At 50.0% G+C, this 22,316-nt stretch overlaps 1 protein-coding gene across 5 annotated transcripts in view; it reads left to right on the top strand.

Moving 5' to 3' along the window:
- SLC6A9 (solute carrier family 6 member 9) overlaps positions 1-21,520 on the top strand; it is a 198,284-nt gene extending 176,764 nt beyond the window's left edge. For all 5 annotated transcript variants that reach the window (XM_077450764.1, XM_077450765.1, XM_077450766.1 and 2 more), the window contains 6 exons: positions 1,309-1,546; positions 1,686-1,820; positions 4,319-4,418; positions 4,974-5,074; positions 10,035-10,205; positions 14,012-21,520. In XM_077450764.1, coding sequence (XP_077306890.1) covers positions 1,309-1,546; positions 1,686-1,820; positions 4,319-4,418; positions 4,974-5,074; positions 10,035-10,205; positions 14,012-14,203 — 937 coding nt within the window. In that variant the 3' untranslated portion in view covers positions 14,204-21,520. The remainder of the gene's footprint in view (positions 1-1,308; positions 1,547-1,685; positions 1,821-4,318; positions 4,419-4,973; positions 5,075-10,034; positions 10,206-14,011) is intronic.
- The last annotated feature ends 796 nt before the right edge of the window (positions 21,521-22,316 follow it).

Consider the following 22,316-nt stretch of genomic DNA (forward strand, 5'->3'; position numbering starts at 1 on the left):
GGTAGAGAGGGGTGGATGACACTGATTGGAGGTCAGTGGAGGGATTGGCAGAGAGGGGTGGATGACACTGAATGGAGGTCAGTGGGGGGATTGGCAGAGAGGGGTGGAGGACACTAAATGGAGGCCAGTGGAGGGATTGGTAGAGAGGGGTGGAGGACACTGATTGGAGGTCAGTGGAGGGATTGGTAGAGAGGGGTGGGGGACACTGAATGGAGACCAGTGGAGGGATTGGCAGAGAGGGGTGGAGGACACTGAATGGAGGTCAGTGGAGGGATTGGTAGAGAGGGGTGGAGGACACTGAATGGAGGTCAGTGGAGAGATTGGTAGAGAGGGGTGGAGGACACTGAATGGAGGTCAGTGGAGGGATTGGTAGAGAGGGGTGGAGGACACTGATTGGAGGTCAGTGGAGGGATTGGTAGAGAGGGGTGGATGACACTGATTGGAGGTCAGTGGAGGGATTGGTAGAGAGGGGTGGAAGACACTGAATGGAGACCAGTGGAAGGATTGGCTGAGAGGGGTGGAGGACACTGAATGGAGACCAGTGGAGGGATTGGTAGAGAGGGGTGGAGGACACTGAATGGAGACCAGTGGAGGGATTGGTAGAGAGGGGTGGATGACACTGATTGGAGGTCAGTGGAGGGATTGGCAGAGAGGGGTGGATGACACTGAATGGAGGTCAGTGGGGGGATTGGCAGAGAGGGGTGGAGGACACTAAATGGAGGCCAGTGGAGGGATTGGTAGAGAGGGGTGGAGGACACTGATTGGAGGTCAGTGGAGGGATTGGTAGAGAGGGGTGGGGGACACTGAATGGAGACCAGTGGAGGGATTGGCAGAGAGGGGTGGAGGACACTGAATGGAGGTCAGTGGAGGGATTGGTAGAGAGGGGTGGAGGACACTGAATGGAGGTCAGTGGAGAGATTGGTAGAGAGGGGTGGAGGACACTGAATGGAGGTCAGTGGAGGGATTGGTAGAGAGGGGTGGAGGACACTGATTGGAGGTCAGTGGAGGGATTGGTAGAGAGGGGTGGATGACACTGATTGGAGGTCAGTGGAGGGATTGGTAGAGAGGGGTGGAGGACACTGAATGGAGACCAGTGGAGGGATTGGCAGAGAGGGGTGGAGGACACTGAATAGATACCAGGGGAGGGATTGGTAGAGAGGGGTGGAGGACACTGATTGGAGGCCAGTGGAGGGATTGGCACATTTGTGGACCCTCTCTTTGTTGGCGTTTTGGGGTCACACAGAGCCCCTCTTCTGGAATCCGGCACATCAGAGTCTGATACTAATTTATTTTCTCACCTTCCTTCAGGGACAGCATCATCATCAGTATCACCAACTGCGCCACCAGCGTCTACGCCGGCTTTGTCATCTTCTCCATTCTGGGCTTCATGGCTAACCACCTGGGTGTTGATGTGTCCAAAGTGGCTGATCACGGCCCCGGCCTGGCCTTTGTGGCCTATCCTGAGGCTCTGACCCTGCTGCCCATATCTCCTCTGTGGTCCATATTGTTCTTCTTCATGCTCATCCTGCTGGGACTGGGCACACAGGTAAGCTCCAGTATTAAAGGATTGGAATTTGCCGATCTTCAGCAATTGATAATATATGAGAAATGTTCCCCTCGGGGGTCACGGCGGCACTTGGTGTCACCTCTCACTATAACCCCCTTCTGGCTCTCATTGGCTGCAGTTCTGCCTGCTGGAGACTCTGGTCACGGCCATTGTGGATGAGATCGGCAACGACTGGATTATCCGCTGGAAGACGGTTGTGACGCTGGGAGTGGCGGTGATTGGTTTTCTCCTGGGAATCCCGCTGACCACACAGGTAACTGACCCCGACCTTTCACCCCTCCATGGGGCACGGGGTGGGGTTATACATCCATGATATCATTAGTGCGGGGGAGGAGGTTTTATTTTTCTCCCATCAGATCTCAAGGAAATAAAGGAAACATACATTGGCCGTCAGTCCAGGATCACCATTGATCGAGAGAGGGAAAACCCAACCGGGGCAGTTGTATGGAGGCCGATCAGTAGATTGACTTCTGTACAACCTCAGTGCCCATACATGGATTGAGGTTCGGCTGGTTCCTGCTGAATGGGCCGAATTGCGATACATGTATGGCCGGCTTTAGACTGATAGTGAGCTCAGCTGTACCTCATAGTCACCAAGCACAGCGCCAGTTGTCCTTCTTCCCCTCCTCCGATGTCCCTCTGTTTGTTCTACTATATAGATCCATATAAATAAACTATTCAGCTAGAGGGGTTATAGTGCACCAAACTTCAGCTTGCAAATGATTTCATGATTATATTACAAGGTAATAAAAAGGAAAAATTATTTAAAATATTACCGGGGGGGGGGGGGGGGGGGACTCATAATTTTTGCACATAACTGCATGAACAGGGTGGCTGTTATTCTAGGGCTGTCAGTTCAGGTAATGGGGTACAGGTGGCTGTCAGTCTGGTGAGTGGGGTGCAGGTGGCTGTTAATTTGGAGAATGTGGTGCATATGGTCATCAGTCCTGGTAGTGGGGTGCAGATGGACCCCAGTCCAAGTAGTGGAGTGCAGGGGGCCGCCAGTCCTGGTAGTGGGATGCAGGTGGCCATCAGTCCTAAATGCTGAAGTAAGTGCAGATGGCCACCAGTCCTGATGTTGAAGTAAGTGCAGGTGGCCGCAAGTCTTGCTAGTGGGGTGCAGGTGGCCGCCAGTCCTGATAGTGGGGTGCAGGTGGCCGCCAGTCCTGGAAGTGGGGTGCAGGTGGCCGCCAGTCTTGATAGTGGGGTGCAGGTGGCCGCCAGTCTTGGTAGTGGGGTGCAGGTAGCCGCCAGTCCTGGTAGTGGGGTGCAGGGGGCCGCCAGTCCTGGTAGTGTGGTGCAGGTGGCCACCAGTCCTGATAGTGGGGTGCAGGTGGCCGCCAGTCTTGGTAGTGGGGTGCAGGTGGCCGCCAGTCCTGGTAGTGGGGTGCAGGTGGCTGCCAGTCCTGATAGTGGGGTGCAGGTGGCCGCCAGTCCTGGTAGTGGGGTGCAGGTGGCCGCCAGTCTTGATAGTGGGGTGCAGGTGGCCGCCAGTCTTGGTAGTGGGGTGCAGGTAGCCGCCAGTCCTGGTAGTGGGGTGCAGGTGGCCGCCAGTCCTGGTAGTGTGGTGCAGGTGGCCACCAGTCCTGATAGTGGGGTGCAGGTGGCTGCCAGTCTTGGTAGTGGGGTGCAGGTGGCCGCCAGTCCTGGTAGTGGGGTGCAGGTGGCTGCCAGTCTTGGTAGTGGGGTGCAGGTAGCCGCCAGTCCTGGTAGTGGGGTGCAGGTGGCTGCCAGTCTTGGTAGTGGGGTGCAGGTGGCCGCAAGTCTTGCTAGTGGGGTGCAGGTGGCCGCCAGTCCTGATAGTGGGGTGCAGGTGGCCGCCAGTCCTGGTAGTGGGGTGCAGGTGGCCATCAGTCCTGGTAGTGGGGTGCAGGTGGCCACCAGTCCTGATAGTGGGGTGAAGGTGGCTGCCAGTCTTGGTAGTGGGGTGCAGGTGGCCGCCAGTCTTGGTAGTGGGGTGCAGGTAGCCGCCAGTCCTGGTAGTGGGGTGCAGGTGGCTGCCAGTCTTGATAGTGGGGTGCAGGTGGCCGCCAGTCTTGGTAGTGGGGTGCAGGTAGCCGCCAGTCCTGGTAGTGGGGTGCAGGTGGCCGCCAGTCCTGGTAGTGGGGTGCAGGTGGCCGCCAGTCCTGGTAGTGTGGTGCAGGTGGCCACCAGTCCTGATAGTGGGGTGCAGGTGGCTGCCAGTCTTGGTAGTGGGGTGCAGGTGGCCGCCAGTCCTGGTAGTGGGGTGCAGGTGGCTGCCAGTCCTGATAGTGGGGTGCAGGTGGCCGCCAGTCCTGGTAGTGGGGTGCAGGTGGCCGCCAGTCCTGGTAGTGGGGTGCAGGTGGCCGCCAGTCTTGGTAGTGGGGTGCAGGTGGCCGCCAGTCCTGGTAGTGGGGTGCAAGTGGCTGCCAGTCCTGATAGTGGGGTGCAGGTGGCCGCCAGTCCTGGTAGTGGGGTGCAGGTGGCCGCCAGTCCTGGTAGTGGGGTGCAGGTGGCTGCCAGTCCTGATAGTGGGGTGCAGGTGGCCGCCAGTCCTGCTAGTGGGGTGCAGGTGGCCGCCAGTCCTGCTAGTGGGGTGCAGGTGGCCATCAGCTGACACTTTGTAAGAAATAATAACAACAAGAAACTCTTTTCAGTGCTGGGAGTCCATCTTGGGGGACACCAATGGCGGAGCACAGACAGTTCTGGCTATAGTGTTAGCGCTTTTCTCAGATTATTATTATTATCTCTTTGGTGATTGGCTCCAATCTGTGTCCTTCTCTCCTATAGGCTGGAATCTATTGGCTCCTTCTGATGGATAATTACGCAGCCAGCTTTTCTCTGGTCATCATTTCCTGTATCATGTGTGTGTCTATAATGTATATTTATGGTGAGTGACCATCATTCCTATTGGATGTAGAACTTTAATAGACGATTAACAGTAAAATTTGTTGGTGTGTCCAGCCGGCCAAAATCCAGAGACTTTGGGGTTCTCTGTATTCCTTCAGTTGGTTGATCATTGCCATATATGTGATGTACATAACGGAAGACACAATGTACATTGTTGCACCCGAGGTTTTTCCATTGATGGGGGGGGGGGTGTTCAGGTTAATTTATGAAAAATTAAGTAAAAATTGCGATTTTCTTATGAAACCGAATAAAAAAATGTCACCAAAAAAAAAAAAAAACTCAACAAACAACCTACACAAAAGGCTGTTAAGATGTTAATGTTCAAAATGACACAATTTTGAAGTCAGCCAATCACATTCCAGGTTTCATCTGGCCTTGGCTGATCAGAGAATTTAAGGCAGAACCTGATTGGCGAGAATATATTTTTCTTTGCTCTTGTTCTTATCGTATGATCGGTGAGGAAATGCTGAATATTCTACTGGTAGAACCTCATAGAGCCTCGCCATGTTGTCTGATCCTCTCTTCCTTCTTCCAGGTCACCGGAACTACTTCAAGGACATTGAGATGATGTTGGGGTTCCCCCCTCCCCTCTTCTTCCAGGTCTGCTGGCGGTTCATCTCCCCGGCCATTATCTTTGTAAGTCTCTCCTGACTGTCTTCACTGATCTAGGTACATAAGGGGATATTCCAGGGAAGAAGTCTGTGCCGGGATTGCTGCAGATCATTCTTAGTAAAGGAAGGAAAGGATACAACATAGAAAACCTGCTGGAAGATACAGATTTTTTTGTAGCCAGTATAGAAGCAATTGAGACTCAGGAGAGATTGCACCGCTTTGGGGACACCAGCGATGGGCGGCCTTCCGGAGATGGGGACACTAGCGATGGGTGGCCTTCCAGCGATGGGGACACTAGCGATGGGTGGCCTTCCAGCGATGGGGACACTAGCGATGGGTGGCCTTCCAGCGATGGGGACACTAGCGATGGGTGGCCTTCCAGCTTTGGGGACACCAGCGATGGGTGGCCTTCGAGATATGGGGACAACAGCTTTGGGGACACTAGCGATGGGCGGCCTTCCAGATATGGGGACACCAGCGATGGGCGGCCTTCCAGCGATGGGGACACCAGCTTTGGGGACACCAGCGATGGGCGGCCTTCCAGCGATGGGGACACCAACTTTGGGGACACTAGCGATGGGCGGCCTTCCAGATATGGGGACACCAGCTTTGGGGACACCAGCGATGGGCGGCCTTCCAGCGATGGGGACACCAGCTTTGGGGACACCAGCGATGGGCGGCCTTCCAGCGATGGGGACACCAGCTTTGGGGACATCAGCGATGGGCGGCCTTCCAGCGATGGGGACACCAGCGATGGGCGGCCTTCTAGCGATCGGGACACTAGTGATGGGTGGCCTTCCAGAGATGGGGACACCAGCTTTGGGGCCATAGCGATGGGCGGCCTTCCAGCTTTGCGGACACCAGCGATGGGCGGCCTTCCAGATATGGGGAAACCAGCTTTTGGGACACTAGCGATGGGCGGCCTCATAGAGATGGGGACACCAGCTTTGGGGACACTAGCGATGGGCGGCCTTCCAGCTTTGGGGACACCAGCTTTGGGGACACCAGCAATGGGCGGTCTTCCAGTGATGAAGAGCCACTTAACTCAATGTTGTATCCTTTCCTTTCTTTACTAAGGCTCCTTTCACCCTTGTATGACTCCAAAGTTGCGCCAATTTTTGAGTGCAACTTTGACACAACTTTGGATGGGTGCAACTTGGGTTCGACTTTGGCTTTGACCAGAGATAATGGACAAATGTTGCACACAAAGAGAGAAAGACTAGGTGACTTTACCACTTCCGGCCCAGCCTATAGCAGAATGACGGCCAGGAAGTGGTTCGGTTATCCTGACTGGGTGCCATATGACATCCAGAAGGATAACAAGCCAGCATGCGCCTGTGGGGGGTGCGCAACGCGCCGATCGGTGGTGTGGTGTTAGTCTGACACACAACATTTCCAATCTTGGAAAAGAACCTCTGATGGAGGCTCTTTACCACATGATCAGCTGTGTCCTATCACAGCTGATCACAGTGTAAATAGGAAGAGCCATTTATCGGCTTTCCCTCTACCCACACTGACAGACGTGAGTAGAGAAGAGCCGATCGGCTGCTCTCCTGACATTGGGGGTTTGCGCTGACTGATTATCAGTGTAGCCCCCCGAGGATGCCCACCCAGCAGGACCACCAGGGATGCCCACCCAGGACCACCAGGGATGCCCACTCAGGACCACCAGGTATGCTCATCAATGCCCAACAGGGATGGTGCTCAGTGTCTATCAGTGATGCCTGCTAGGGGCTCCTGATCAGTGCTGCCCATTAGTGCCACTTATGAGTGCCCATCAGTGCTGCATATCAGTGCCGCATATAAGTGCCCTATCATCAGTGCCCATCCATGAATGAGAAAACGTACTTATTTACAAAATTTTGTAACAAAAACAAAGAAAAACTTTTTTTTTTCTTTTAATTTTCAAGTATTTTTTTTATTTGTAGCGCAAAAAATAAAACCCCCCCAGAGAGGATCAAATACCACCAAAAGAAATCTCTATTTGTGGGGGGGGGGAAATTATAAAAATGTTGTTTTGTTACAGCGTCACATGACCGCGCAATTGTTATTCAAAGTGTGGCAGCACTAAAAGCTGAAGATTGTTCTGGGTAGGAAGGGGGTGAAAGTCCCCGGTACTGAAAGGGTTAAAGGTGCGATTCGACACAAAATTAGGACCAAATATTGGTACCAACTGTTGCACACAAGTCGCATTGCATGACATTCAGATACGACTTTCATGCAACTTCTGAGGGTTAACATTGGAGTCTGTGGACCTCAAGTTGCATGAAAGTCGGACCAAAGTAGTGCAGGAACTACTTTGAAGTCGCTGCAACTTTAAGTCACTCGTATATGAAGGGTTATCATTGGAGAACATGGGGAACCACTTGTCATGCGATTTCCAAGGTCGCACAGTGAGTGTGAATGGAGCCTAAAGACAATCTGACAGATCCCAGTGCAGAATCATTTCCCGTTGTTGCTTCCAGGACCTCTTTGCTGCGTTGGGAATATTTGTTGGTTTTTTTTATGCTATTACTATATACAGGTTCCTTGGAGTCTTATCCCACATCTGCAGTTTCATCGTCTTTTTTTCTCCCCCAGCGGAGTTCCCCCGCAATGCGATGATCTAGTATAGCGGAGGAGTTCCCCCGCAATGCGATGATCTAGTATAGCGGAGGAGTTCCCCCGCAATGCGATGATCTAGTATAGCGGAGGAGTTCCCCCGCAATGCGATGATCTAGTATAGCGGAATTGTTTGCTTTTCTTTGTGCTGGAAGATCCACCGACATGCAGGAAGGAATGATGATTGGCTGTACTTAGTGATATCCGCATTTCCATGTATTGTATCCTCTCTTCTATTAGGTGGGAATGACTGAAGCCTCGTGCAAACGCTACGATTGTTGGCAGGGGATTGTCTGCTGACAGACTGTTGTCCTAAAATCTTACCGTTAGTACGCTCCTTTTCACAATTGTTGTCCAATTTTCCGCCAAAAAACGTTGGATGGCAGGCTAGTAAATTTTCGGCGGACGAGGGTTTGATGTCTGATTTTCGGATGGTCAGTACACAAATCCGTCACACAAAAGTCGAAAAGCACAAACGCGGATGCTCGGAATCGATGCTCACCAAACGCGACATTAGCAGAAGGGGCCCAGAGGGTGGCGCTCAAGAGCTGAAATCCCTCGTAGTGCGTCGCTACGTTCGTGTTTGTGGCGCGACAATTTGTGTAACGTTAGTATGCAGAACAAGATCCCGGCACACGCCCATCAGAGGCTCGGTTGGCCAACAATCGTACCGCGTGTACGAGGCTTTAGTGAGACCAGGGCCCAATAAATTCTTCCAAAACTTGTCACACACAACAGTAAATAAAAAAGGAACTCGTACAATAAAAGTATGGGAATGCAAAATAGGTATTAAAGAGAAGGATGGCCTGAAAATCATTAGTATCAGTGGATAGTGATCCCTAAGGGAGCATAACCCCAAATAATTGGATAATTTCTCCCAGGGGAGAATATCTCCCTCAAATTACTGAATTACTGGTGTCAGCTGGATAGTGATCCCAAGGAGAAAGTGCCCCTCCCCCAAGATCATTGATAATATAGTTTCCCAAATCATTGGTCTTCGTGGAATAGTTTCCACAGGGAAAGAATAGACCTCCAAATCATTGGCCACTGGGAAAGTATAGCCACCCGATCTCTGGCCAGTGGGAGAGTGGTCGCCAAGAGATATAATAGTCTACCAAATCATTGGTATTAGTAGGACAGTGGCCACTAGGAAAGACTAGCCCCCCTCCCCAAAATCATTGGCCAGTGGGAAAGTGGTCAGCAGGAGATAATAGCCCTCAAATCACTGGTGTCAGTGGGATAGTGGTCACCATGAAAGAATGGCCCCTCCAAATCAATGGCCAGTGGGATAGTGGGCACCATGAAAGAATAGCCCCTCCAAATCAATGGCCAGTGGGATAGTGGTCTCCATGAAGAATAGCCTCCCAAATCAATGGCCAGTGGGATAGTGGGCACCATGAAAGAATAGCCTCCCAAATCAATGGCCAGTGGGATAGTGGTCACCATGAAAAAATAGCCCCCCAAATCAATGGCCAGTGGGATAGTGGTCACCATGAAAGAATAGCCCCTCCAAATCAATGGCCAGTCGGATAGTGGGCACCATGAAAGAATAGCCCTCCAAATCAATGGCCAGTGGGATAGTGGTCACCATGAAAGAATAGCCCCCCAAATCAATGGCCAGTGGGGAAGTGGCCACTAGGAATAAATAGCACCCTAAATCTTTGGCCAGTGGAATAATGGTCACCAGGAAAGAATAGCCACCAAATCACCAGCCAGTGGGATAGTGGCCACTAGAAGAGAGTAGATCCCCCAAAGCATTGGCCAGTGGGAGAGTGTCCACTAGGAGATAATAGCCCCCAGATCATTGGTGTCAGTCGGATAATGGTCACCAGGAAAGAAGAGCCCCCCGAATCAGGCGTCAGTCGGATAGCGGGCTTCAGGGAAGAATTCCCCCATCAGATCCATTGGTAGTGCTTAACATACCTTAGCACTGGGGTGTGCACGCTGATTGGCTGTGCCTCTTCTAATTAACTCTTTTGGTGGGCAGAACTATTTGAAATGTGAGATCGATCCACTCCCATAGTGATATCATCTGGGGTACATTCATAAGGAATGGTAGTAGTTCCCTGGATTTTTTGGTGATGCTGCAGGGAGGGGCCCAGCGGTCGTACTTGAATTGCTGAACACCACGTGGGGGAGGGGCTTATTACAGCAGAGGGTGGGAATGTGTGGGAACTTCCACCAATCAGATCTCATCTCACTTCTTTCTTGTTCACCTTGTAGTGACTTCAATATGAACAAAGCAGCCAATCAGCATGCAGTGCAGAATTTAAAATATAAAAAGGATTGTGATTGGTTGCTCTGGGCTTATATGCAATCTATATACATTTACACATGAAGGGGTCCTCCAAGCTCACATTTTTCTTTTCTGATTCCTCTCCAGTTCATCTTAATCTTTACGGTTATTCAATATCGGCCAATCACATACAACGAGTACCTCTACCCAGGCTGGGCCATCTCGCTGGGATTTCTGATGGCGCTGTCCTCGGTCATCTGTATCCCCGCATATGCCATCTTCGAGATCTCGCGGTCTGAAGGGGACACCTTCCTCCAGGTGGGTCTATAGGATGGGCAGGTAATTCATGGACACCAACATCTCATACATAGACGCATGCAGCCCTGTCCTGTATCGGACAATCTTTCCATCCTATGCCAGGCTTCTTTGCAGCCATGGCAATAGTACTCGTTTTGTAGACAAGAATTCTCAGAATCTTGTTCTTTCTTTCTGTTCCTATAACTGACTCCCTGAGGCTTCCAGATATCTTCAGAGAGCTTGCAGTTAACGCCAGTCAGTCCTAATATGTGGCTTCCCTACACATGTCCTGGAGGGATACCTGTTATAACAAGTTATACCCATTAGATATCAGGAGGGGGTGCTACAGTACCCCCATCATCGGGGCTGAAAGAATACAAAACAGGAAATGCAATGTATACAAATGAATAAGAAAATCATTTTATATCTTAGAAAATATTTTCTATTTATATGTTGCATTTCTCTTTTTGTATTTTCAGCCCTGATGAAGGGGGGATTGAAATGTGTTGGAGACAACATTTTGTGTTATTCTGTATAAGGACTAAAAACAATTGGTGTGGTGCTCACTTTGTGTTTTATGCACTTAGACTTTTCTCTGGGTTCTCTACCCAGACTGGGTAGAGAAACCATCCAGGACATACAGGAGCGTTCCTTAGGCTGCGCAGAGACGCAGGTGTCAGGGAGGCGCAGTGGAGTCACAGGATAACACAGGATGCCCTGGGGCAGGGGTCTCAAACTGGTGGCCCTCCAGCTGTTGCAGAAGTACAAGTCCCTTCATGTTTCTGCCTATGGGAGTCATGCTTGTAACTGTCAGCCTTGCAAGGCCTTATGGGAATTGTAGTTCTGCAACAGCTGAAGGGCCACTAGTGAAACCCCTGCCCTAGAGTAACTGCATGCAATAGGATGTGCTGGGAGCACTAGAGACACAGGAATTGCAGGAGGTATGTGGGTCACTGGTTCACAATGGTTGCTGGAGGCACAGGGGTCACTGGGGACACAGGAATGGCAGGAGACACGACGGTGACTGGTTCAGAAGAGTTGCTGGAGACACAATGGTTGCTAGAGGCACAGGGGTCACTGGAGACACAAAGGTCACTGGGAACACAAGGGTCACTGGTTCACAAGAGTTGCAGGAGACACAGGGATTGTTGGAGACACCGGAGACACAATGGTTGCTGGAGGCACAGGGGTCACTGGGGACACAGGAATTGCAGGAGACACGAGGGTCACTGGTTCAGAAGAGTTGCTGGGGACACAGGGATTGTTGGAGACACCAGGGGTCACTGGTTCACAAGAGGCGCTGGAGGCACAGGGGTCACTGGGGACACAGTAATTGCAGGAGACACGAGGGTCACTGGTTCAAAAGAGTCACTGGAGACACAGGAGTGACTGGAGACACAAAGGTCACTGGGAACACAAGAGTCACTGGTTCACAAGAGTCGCTGGAGGCATAGGGGTCACTGGGGACATAAAGGTCAATGGAGACACAAGGGTGACTGGGGCCACAAGGGTCACTGAAGACACGGGACACAACGAGTGTTGATGACACAGGAGTCACTGGGGACACAGTGGTTTCTGAAGTCTCAAGGGTAACTGGAGAAACAGGGATTGTTGAAGACACAGGGGGGTCACTGGTTCACAAGAGTCACTGGAGGCACAGGGGTCACTGGGGACAGAAGGGTCAATGGAGACACAATGGTTGCTGGAGGCACAGGGGGTCAATGGAGACACAAGGGTCGCTGGTTTACAGGAGACACCAGGGCTACTGGGGACACAAGGGTCACTAGTTCACAATAGTCGCTGGAGACACAATGGTTGCTGGAGGCACAGGGGTCACTGGGGACACAAGAGTCACTGGTTCACAGGAGTTGCTGGAGACCCTGGAACACATGGGGTCACTGGTTCACAAGACACTGAGGACACAGCAATTGCTGGAGACACAGTGGTTTCTGAAGTCACAAGAGTAGCCAAAGACACAGGGGTCACTGGTTCACAAGGGTAGCTGGAGACACAGGGATTGTTGGAGACACAGAGGGTCACTGGTTCACATAAGTCGCTGAAAGAACAGGGATCACTAGGGACACAAGGATTGCTGGAGACACAAGGATTGCTGGAGACACAAGGGTTGCTGGAGACACAAGGGTTGCTGGAGACACAAGGGTTGCTGGAGACACAAGGGTTGCTGGAGACACAAGGGTCGCTGTTTCACAGGAGTCACTGGAGACACAATGGTTGCTGGAGACACAGGGGTCAATGGAGACACAAAGGTCACTTGGGACACAAGGGTCGCTGGTTTACAGGAGTCACTGGAGACACAATGATTGCTGGAGACACAAGGGCTACTGTGGACACAAGGGTCACTAGTTCACAATAGTTGCTGGAGACACAATGTTTGTTGGAGACACCGGGGGTCACTGGGGAGACAAATGCCACTGGGAACACAAGGGTCACTGGTTCACAATAGTCGCTGGAGGCACAGGAGTCACTGGGGACACAAGAGTCACTGGTTCACAGGAGTCGCTGGAGACACTGGGGACACAATTGCTGGAGACACAGTGGTTTCTAAAGTCACAAGAGTAGCCAAAGACACAAGGGTCACTGGTTCACAAGGGTAGCTGGAGACACAGGGATTGTTGGAGACACAGAGAGTCACTGGTTCACATAAGTCACTGGAGGAACAGGGATCACTAGGGACACAAGGGTCAATTGAGAAACAAGGGTTGCTGGAGACACAAGGGTCACTGGGGACACAAGGGTCACTTGGGAGACAGATGTCACTGGGAACACAAGGGTCACTGGTTTACAAGAGTCGCTGAAGACACAGTCACTGGAGACAAAGGGGTCACCTGGGACACAATGATTGCTGGAGACACAGGGGAAACTGGGGACATAGTGGTTTCTAAAGTCACAAGGGTAGCTGGAGTACACAGAGGGTCACTGGTTCATGGGAGTCACTGGAGACACAGAGGTCATTAATTCACAGGAGTCACTGGAGACACTGGGTTTAATAGAGTCAGAAGGAATAATTGGGACACATGGATCACCGGGGACTGAGGGGTTGTAGAAGTCACAAGGTTTGCTGGTGACACAAAGGTCACTGGTTCACAAGGATAGCTGGAGACACAAGGGTCACTGGTTCGCTAAAGTCACTGGAGATGCAATGGTTGCTGGGGACACAAGGGTAACTGGTTCGCAGGAGTCGCTGGAGACAATGGGGTTCATGGAGTCAGAAAGGTAGCTGGAGACATAAGGGTTGCTGAAGACACAACGGTCATTGTCATTATAGACACAGGAGTCACTGGAGACACAGGGGTCACTGAAGACAATGGGGTTGATGGAGTCACAAAGGTAGCTGGAGACACAGGGGTCACTGGAATAACAAGGGATGCTGTAAAAACAACGGTCATTGGAGTTACAAGAGTCACTAGGGTTGCTAGAGACATGGGGGGCATGGTGGTGACACAGGGGTTTTTGGTGACACAAGAGTTGATGGAGTGACAGGGTTTGTTAGAGTCACAATGGCCCTGTAGAGTGCCACACACCCTGCAAGGCTGGGGTGCACTGATAGGGGTCACACTTCCTTGCTGTTGGTTTTAATCTGCACCATCCCATCTCCAGCACTTCATTGTTGGTGAGTGAGGCCACAATCATAGGCCAGTAGTGGGGTGGGGGAGGTTCTGGGTCGTGACCTTGCAGGAAAGGTGCTCCACAGGTCTGGCAGAAGGTTCAGCCCCCTGGGGCCTCCTGCTATTACCATCAATTTAGCTTACAGGTCGAGTGATTGGTGCACTTCTTAGCCTCTGATTTGTTTCTTGTCCCATTGGCAGCGGTTGAAGAACTCGGTGAAGGCCAGCAAGGACTGGGGACCAGCTCTGCTTGAGCACCGGACTGGCCGATATGCACTAGAGGAGGGTAGCCCCGAAATCCAGCCGCTGAACCCGGAGAAGCAGAAGGAGGAGATCGGCCTAACAATACAGGGCAGCAACGGGCAGGCCCACAGCCAGGACTCTAAAGTGTAACCAGCTCCTAAGGAAGGGGTGGAGAAAGGCACTGGTGGTATGGATGCGTCTTTACCCTTCCCCCCCCCCCGACCCCCACCCCGTCCCCCTTTTGTCTTTATCCAGACCAGTCGTATCCTCCATTGTCCTCTTTCCAACCCGTCACCTCAGAGCATTCAACAGAATAACTATCAAACTGTTTCTCCCATCCACGAGGAGACATCAACCGTTCAGCTGCTGAGCAGAGGAGCCACGGCCCCGGATCGCCCTGCCCCCGACTCTCATTGCCAGGACACCAACCATGTGCGCCATGGGAGAACACAGGGGGGAGAGAGATGGCATCATCTCACAACGTAGATCTAACTCTTCTAATTTTAGTTTACATGAAATTGTATTTTTTAGAGTTTTATAAGCTCTGTTTTTTTTTTAACCCGGGGAGGCCAGGGGTTGTGCATCCTCCGTTACTCTTCCCCCGGCAACGTAGGACATTTTACTGAACTGGGGAGAGAGAAGAAGAGAAATGCAAACACTTCTTATTCCTGTTACTTGAGAAGGACAGCAGGAAGTGGACGGCCACTATGTGACAAAAGGGGCCACTATGTGACAAAAGGGGCCACTATGTGACAAAAGGGGCCACTTTCCCGACCTGCTGCGTCTACATCCATATCTGCCCAGTGCGCCACTGACTGATAACACAAAGAAGGAGCTGCTACCAAGCTGTGCGTACCGCGAGGGACACGCTGAATTGTCTTTCGTAAGGGTACCGCAGCGCCCTCCTGTGGATCAAACTGTCTCTGTTTTAGACTTTTTTTTACCACTGCCAACACAGAAGCCACTGAGATAGTTATTGATCCAGCAGCTTGATCCAAGTCTTCCTAATAATTCCATACCTGTTACCCTACAAAGGTATTACTAATCTGGGTCTGCCCAGAGTTCCTGGCCGAGTGACAACTTTTGTTCCATTACCTACAAATATTGGGATTTGCCAAAATGTACCCCATATACCGGCCCTTCGTGCCATAATACCTAAACTTTCATGCCCTTAATGGATATACCAGCTGTATCGGGGGGGCTTTGCCTTGGGTTCATTTTGTAAGGCACACTTAAGGAAGGAAGTTCATGTGCCAGTCAGCCCAGTCTGGATGGCACCACTTTATATATTGAGCATAGAGTAGGCTGCTCCCAAGCTCCGAGTCAGATCACCCCCAAGGAACATCGGGTGCTAAACAACAGCAAGGGCCCACCCTATGTCCCATTGACTGCATTAATGCAAAGGGGAAGACTAGCAAAACGCCAAAGAAAATTCCAATGCTGGTAACTTTATTCATCCCGATAACATGAACAGAGAATCCCAAGGGAGGGTAATGTTGGCCATAGATAATCTGGTTGAAAAAAAGTCCATCCACCTCAACCAACAGATCAGACCAGAAGTTACCCGGCTTTGACATTTTTTGGAATGCAGCTGATCTTCTCCTTTGGATTAGGCACTTGATATGACCCGAGACTAAACTACATTTTACTGACTTGTTTAATTCCTTCTTATCAATTCTCTCTGCTGAAGGAAATCGCAAATGGCAGTCTTAAGAACAATGCCAGATTAGAAAAAACAGTAATGTGGGCTCAAGAGTAAATATTGGGTCGTTTGAGTCCACATTGTTGGCTTTTCCCTTTTGGTAGTGTTCTTGAGTTATATTCCACATGGACTCCAACCCATTGGATCTTTAAGGTCTTGAGTCAACATCCTTTACCTGTAGTTTCAAAATCAGTACTGCCAAGAAAGGGGGAAATTTCATGGCTGCAAGCAGTTTGAACCTCAGTTACGGCAGAGCTCCGAGTCTTCATTGACAATGGAAAAAAGCTCTACAAAGGCATCAGATGTCATTTTTTTCCGGAGCATGTGCTGCTATTGGACGATTTTCCGTGTTTGGATTAAGAAATAGGTGAGACATTCTGTCAGGCGGCTTAAAGGGGCAGCCAGTACAAAGGGGAAAAGGAGAACCTCCCATCCAACATTTAGGTTAGGTACCATCACAAAAAAACTAAAAAGGGGGGGGGATTAACTTATTTTAGCTGCTATAGGACACTTTGCCATGTTTGGATTATTGGATTGGACGGCATATGGTACCATTGTCCAGTTTGCTGTCTTCTCCCACTTCTAGAGTTTAGATTTTGGGGTGGCTCTGTAATCCAGAGACTCTTCACACCTCAGAGACGTAATAAACCTCCATAAAATGAATAAACGTTATAGAACTAAGAGCAAGAACTTTGTAGGATGTAGGTGAGACATTTTGTTGAGTGGCTTAAAGGGATGGTCAGTAGTACAAGGAGAAAAGGGGAACCCTCATCCAACATTTAGGTTAAGTACCATCACATAAGCACATTAAATAAAAACAGGGCGGAAAATGACTTTTTCGTTGGAGCATTAGCTGCTATAGCACACGTTGCCATTGTCCAGTCTGCTGTCTTCTCCCAGTTCTAGAGTTTAGATCTTGGGGCGGCTCTGTATTTCAGAGAACTTTCACACCTCACAGACATAATAAACCTCCATAGATAAAAGTTATGGAACCAAGAACCAGAATGTTTCAGGAAGTAGGTGAGATATCCCGTTGAGTGGCTTAAAGGGCCACTAGCACTACAAAGAGAAAAAGGGAAGCCTCTCACCCAACGTTTAGGTTAGGTACCATCACCGTTTAAAGTGACATCTTTTTTGGAGCATTAGCTGCTATAGGACACTTTGCCTCGGCCATCCAACATTTAGGTTGGGTACCATCACAGAAAGCACATCAAAATAAAATAAAAAAGACAAAAGGAATCTGGCACAGGGCTGGTATATGGCGTCATATCTCTACTGGTATTATTTCTAATATAAGGCTGCTGGATTTTATACAGTCTAGTGGTAGAAGGGTTCGGTCTCTCCTGGAGGCAGCAGAGACTTCTGGGAACAGGCCATGTGCGGGGAAACGCACTCTGCACTGGGCAGAACACTGGGAGCACCAGCAATATGGGACCTATACAGCCTCTATACAGGCTTACAAATAAAAGGCTGCAGCTATGGTGGAACTGCAGGAATCAGAGCGCCCCTGTCAGCCCTGCTGGGACTTGTAGTTCCATTACCGCTGAGCCACCATGTGCCAAAATCTGTAATGACTCAACGTTTGGTTGTGAGGCAACACCAGATATCACCACAAGGTGGCAGCACACTGCTAATGAGAATACTAATGAGAATATATATTGGTGCTTTGAGCTTCTGCCTGTGGATGGTCACTACAGTATTCATGAAGAGCCTATAGCTCCACGTTACATCCCATGGTCAGTCCCGGACATGAGAACCTGGTGTGGAACATTGTAATATTCTCAGTCATTCCTTCGTGCAATCCTCCAGACTGGTCAGAGAAACTGTCTGCGTTGCCCATAGCAGCAAAGTATCTGTTTCTGGCGGTTGAAAAAAAAAATGGAGTTTGGCTGTTATTTGCAGCACAGATGATGGCTATTTGGTAGTCGCTGCACGCGCCGTCCACTTCTCATTGCAAAACATTTATATCAATGCTGCATGTAAAAGAAGTCCAGCTTGTGAGGTACAGCACATAGCGGCATGTTGGGGGTGACTTACTTAAGAAGCGCTTTTTTCACTAAGCCTTTAGAATCCAGTCATGTGCCGAGGAATTTAATTAATTGGACAGAAAAAAAAAAGTACTCGTCCCCAATGTGCACTATAGTGTACTTCATAATCAAATATATTTCATATAACAATCTGCCCAAAATGATAAACAGTCAAATGTACACTATATGGCCAAAAGTATGTGAACCCCACTCCAAATGATGGAGTTCAGGTGTCTCCGGTGAAGGGTCCTGGTAATACTCCATCATACAAAGACTTTGGAGACAATTGAGCTCTTCCAACTTTGTGGTAACAGTTTGGTGAAGACCCTTATCAGTTAGCGCATGACTTTCCCCTGTGTACAAAGCCAGCTCCATAAAGACATGGAGAACCAGTTTGGTGTGCAGGAACTCGAGCGTCCTGCGCAGAACGCTGACCTCCACCCTACTGAGCAACTTTGGGATGAATTGGAATGTCAGTTGCAAGCTGGCTCTTTTTTTGGTGCCCAATGTGAGGCCCAACTTGTGAGCCAGGTCTTCCCACCCAACATCAATACCTGACCTCACAAATGGGCACACATTGCCACAGACATTGCAAAATCTTGTGGAAAGCCTTCCTAGAAGAGTCTATGATGTTATAGCCATGAAGGGAGCAACTCCATAATAATGTATGGGGGGGGGGGGGGGTCCTTATTACCAGCCATGGGGGGGGGGAGAGAAGGCAACTCAGTATTAATAGCCATTGGGGGGAGGAGGAGACAACTCAACATTAATGGTCATGGTTCTGCAATGGGTAGTTCAACAAGGTCTTTCCAGAAGATTGAAGGCTGGCGTAACTACAAAGGAGGGACATCCCCATTCAAATGGCCACGGGATGGGGAGGGGCTCAATATTAATGATCATGATTCTGTAATGGGAAGTTCAACAAGGTCTTCCCAGGAAAGCAAAGGCTGGTGTAACTACAAAGGAGAGTCCATTCCATATTATAGGAGGGGGTGACTCGGTATTAATGGTTACGGTTCTGGAAAGGGAGGTTCAACAAGGTCTGTGAAGGCTGTGCTGCCATGGGAAGTCTTCAATGAGTTCCCAGAAGAGTGGAGGTTTTTATAGCCACAAAGGGAGGCAACGCCCAATAAAGGTCATGACTCTGGATTAGAATGTCCAACAAGGTTATATAAGTGTGACGGTCAAGTGTTCACAGACTTTTGGCCATAGAGTGTAGATTTGATGGTTTCAAATGAGGGGGGAGATTCAAAAGAAAGGAAAACTCAAGTTTGACAAATTCTGTTGGGTTTTCCACCAAAAATAATTCACCAGGAATGGTCAGTTATTGATTGTAACAATTTGATTCTTTTATCCAATTGATCACCATATCAGTTGATCATAATGTTGGTCGTATGGTCAACAAAATATTTTTGCTACCAATATTTTTTGGTCAGCGGTACCGCATTGAGGCTGGTTCACATCTTTGCTTTTTCACTTGATGCTTATTCCAATTGAATCAAGGGAAACGCATCTCAACTCCGGCATTAGGACATGCAGTAAAGTCCTTCAAGGTGTGCATGGACCCCATATGGCGCATGTAAAAGCATCATGTCAAGGATGCACCGATTTGCGTTATGATGCATAGGAGATAGACAAGTAAACTTCACACGTCACGGTAGCGGCACCCGTCATAGCGCCACGAATCCCACAAGAGTCAACTCAGACTGGAAGGATAGGCGGGGCAGTCCTCCTCAGATTGGGGAAATCCAACATTGTACAAAACAGAAACAGAAGGATACATTATCTTTAGCACTTTAATAAAGTGGAAGTAAACCCATCGATTTACACCGTTAAAAAAAAAAAAGGCATGCCGGGAATGCTAACTGCACATTGGCTGTGCTCTCAGCCAAACTATCAAACCATCCAATGGCTGGTGTCATAACGGATCACATGTGCAGCACCATAGCAGTTGAAGATTAAACAGAGGCAAAGATGGCAGCTTCCTTGGCTGAAAACGATAGGGGAGTTTACTTTCACTTTAAAGGGTATAGGAAGACATGAATTACACTCACAAGCTAAGTGGGATGATAACATGTTTCGGGAAACTGGACCCCTTCCTCAGAGCTTTGGCTATAGCTCAGAGGAAGGGGGCCAGTTACCCGAAACATGTTATCATCCCACTTAGCTTAATGAGTATAATTTACTCTTTAATAAAGTGTTAAAGATAATGCACTAGGCGTTTGCGCCCTCTATCTTTGCTTTTTGCATTATGACGAATGTTCATAGTGCACTGAAAGCACACATTGACGTGTTTTGATGCGTTTCTATTGGTGTCAATGCACAAATACAAAGTTGTGAGTCCAGCCTGATGAGAAGGTTGCCAAGTGGCTAAATCTCCTGCCAGAAAAATGATTCCACCACCCATGTGGCCTGGGGGGAAAACCTGCACGAGATCCAATAATCCACCCTCTGGAACAGCAGACTGGATTGATGACCAGGCTGTGTCATTGGACAGACTGGGATGTCGCTCACCTGAGCAGTAGAGGCCCCTTTTCGTGTCTCAGGTCCCGCATTGGGGCCACCATGTCCGCTGAAGCTGTAATGTGACCGTAGTGATGATCTGGTGCCAACCACAACCCTTTGTATTCCTATTTTGGTGCAGTGCGGACCCGCACGCGGCCATCGTGACCATTGCACTAAACACATTCTAATGAAGCCTGCTGTTTATTTCTCGACTTTTATTTCTTCTTCCGCAAGTGTTCCTCGCCCCGCCGTGCAGCATGGAGCGGAGCCCGGACACACAGACTGTTGGGCGCAGGCGCGCGCGCACCAAACCACTTTGAGAAGCCGTAACACAATGGTGCAAATGATGAAAGCTCTGCCTTCCATCGTCCCCTAAAACCCCACCCCCACCCCTACAAAACGAATTCCTGTTCTTCTCCGAGCTCTCCGCCATCCTGGGACTCTTCTTTTTTCTTTTTTTTTCTTGTCTTGTAGATTGGTATCTGTGAATGTATCGGCACGTCTGTCTAGGAGATTTGTAGAGACGAATGTATGATGGAGAGTCGCCTGTAACTCGCTTTCTGTATCTTTTTATTGTTTTTAATGTTCCACAAATCTGCCAACAAGTATTAGAACTTTGACCTAGAGCCGTAGCGAGCAGTGTTCTAATCCTCCCGTATTTGATGAACTAACGAGTAAGAAGTATTTTGTCGTTGGTCGATAGCGTTGATATTTTTTTATCTTCTGTGTCTACTGAAACTATTTTTTTAATCTTTGAAATTGCCATCTTTATCCTGCAGAGAAACCCAAAGTATAGAGAACAAAAAAAAATAAGAAACTGTGAGCACAACTCCCCCCCCCCCCCCCCAAAATGTCACCCTCTGACCTTAGGTGACGTCCTATGCAAGACCCCCTTCTATAGACAAGCACAACGTGTTATAAGAGCACAGCCGCAGTCTCTGTCTATTCCCCCCCCATCACCCCCCAGACCAGCAGAGCCATGTGTGGGGGGGCGGTCTTCTTCCCGGTGCACAATGTGAATTCTGTATTATCAGCACGGGGGGCCGGAGGAAGACGCCTCCGCAACATGGCGCCCCCCCCCCTGGAGTTTATTGCACAATAAATTGTCGTTTTTACTGTTTGCCGAATATTGCCAAATGCATTGAAGGTTTCCCCGAGTCCCGAAAGCTACGTCCTAGAATTTCCATGTCCCCTTAACGTAATAATCTTGATTAAAGTTACCGTAGAAAACTTCTTTGGCTCTCTGTTTTCTTTGGTGTGATTCTGGGTGAGTGGAAACGTTTGATGTGAATTTGGAGAACATGACCCCTTCACGCCCTCGGGGTAAAACAAATCTAAATGGGCAAGCACAATTTTGAAACTTTGACATGTGGTAGTAAAACCAGGAACTCATTTATGTGAACGCAGCCGCGGGTCCTAATGTATGCGAACGCAGCCGCGGGTCCTAATGTATGCGAACGCAGCCGCTGGTCCTAATGTATGCGAGCGCAGCCGCGGGTCCCAATTTATGCGAGCGCAGCCGCGGGTCCCAATTTATGCGAGCGCAGCCGCGGGTCCCAATTTATGCGAGCGCAGCCGCGGGTCCCAATTTATGCGAGCGCAGCCGTGGGTCCCAATTTATGCGAACGCAGCCGCGGGTCCTAACGTATGCGAACGCAGCCGCGGGTCCCAATGTATGCGAACGCAGCCGCGGGTCCCAATGTATGCGAACGCAGCCGCGGGTCCCAACGTATGCGAACGCAGCCGCGGGTCCCAATGTATGCGAACGCAGCCGCGGGTCCCAATTTATGCGAGCGCAGCCGCGGGTCCCAATTTATGCGAGCGCAGCCGCGGGTCCCAATTTATGCCAACGCAGCCGCGGGTCCCAATTTATGCCAACGCAGCCGCGGGTCCCAATTTATGCCAACGCAGCCGCGGGTCCCAATTTATGCGAACGCAGCCGCGGGTCCCAATTTATGCGAACGCAGCCGCGGGTCCCAATTTATGCGAACGCAGCCGCGGGTCCCAATTTATGCGAACGCAGCCGCGG

This window comes from Lithobates pipiens, unplaced genomic scaffold, assembly GCF_037356315.1.
Source record: "Lithobates pipiens isolate NorthernLeopardFrog02 unplaced genomic scaffold, aLitPip1_a1.2 Scaffold_23, whole genome shotgun sequence".
NCBI lineage: Eukaryota > Metazoa > Chordata > Amphibia > Anura > Ranidae > Lithobates > Lithobates pipiens.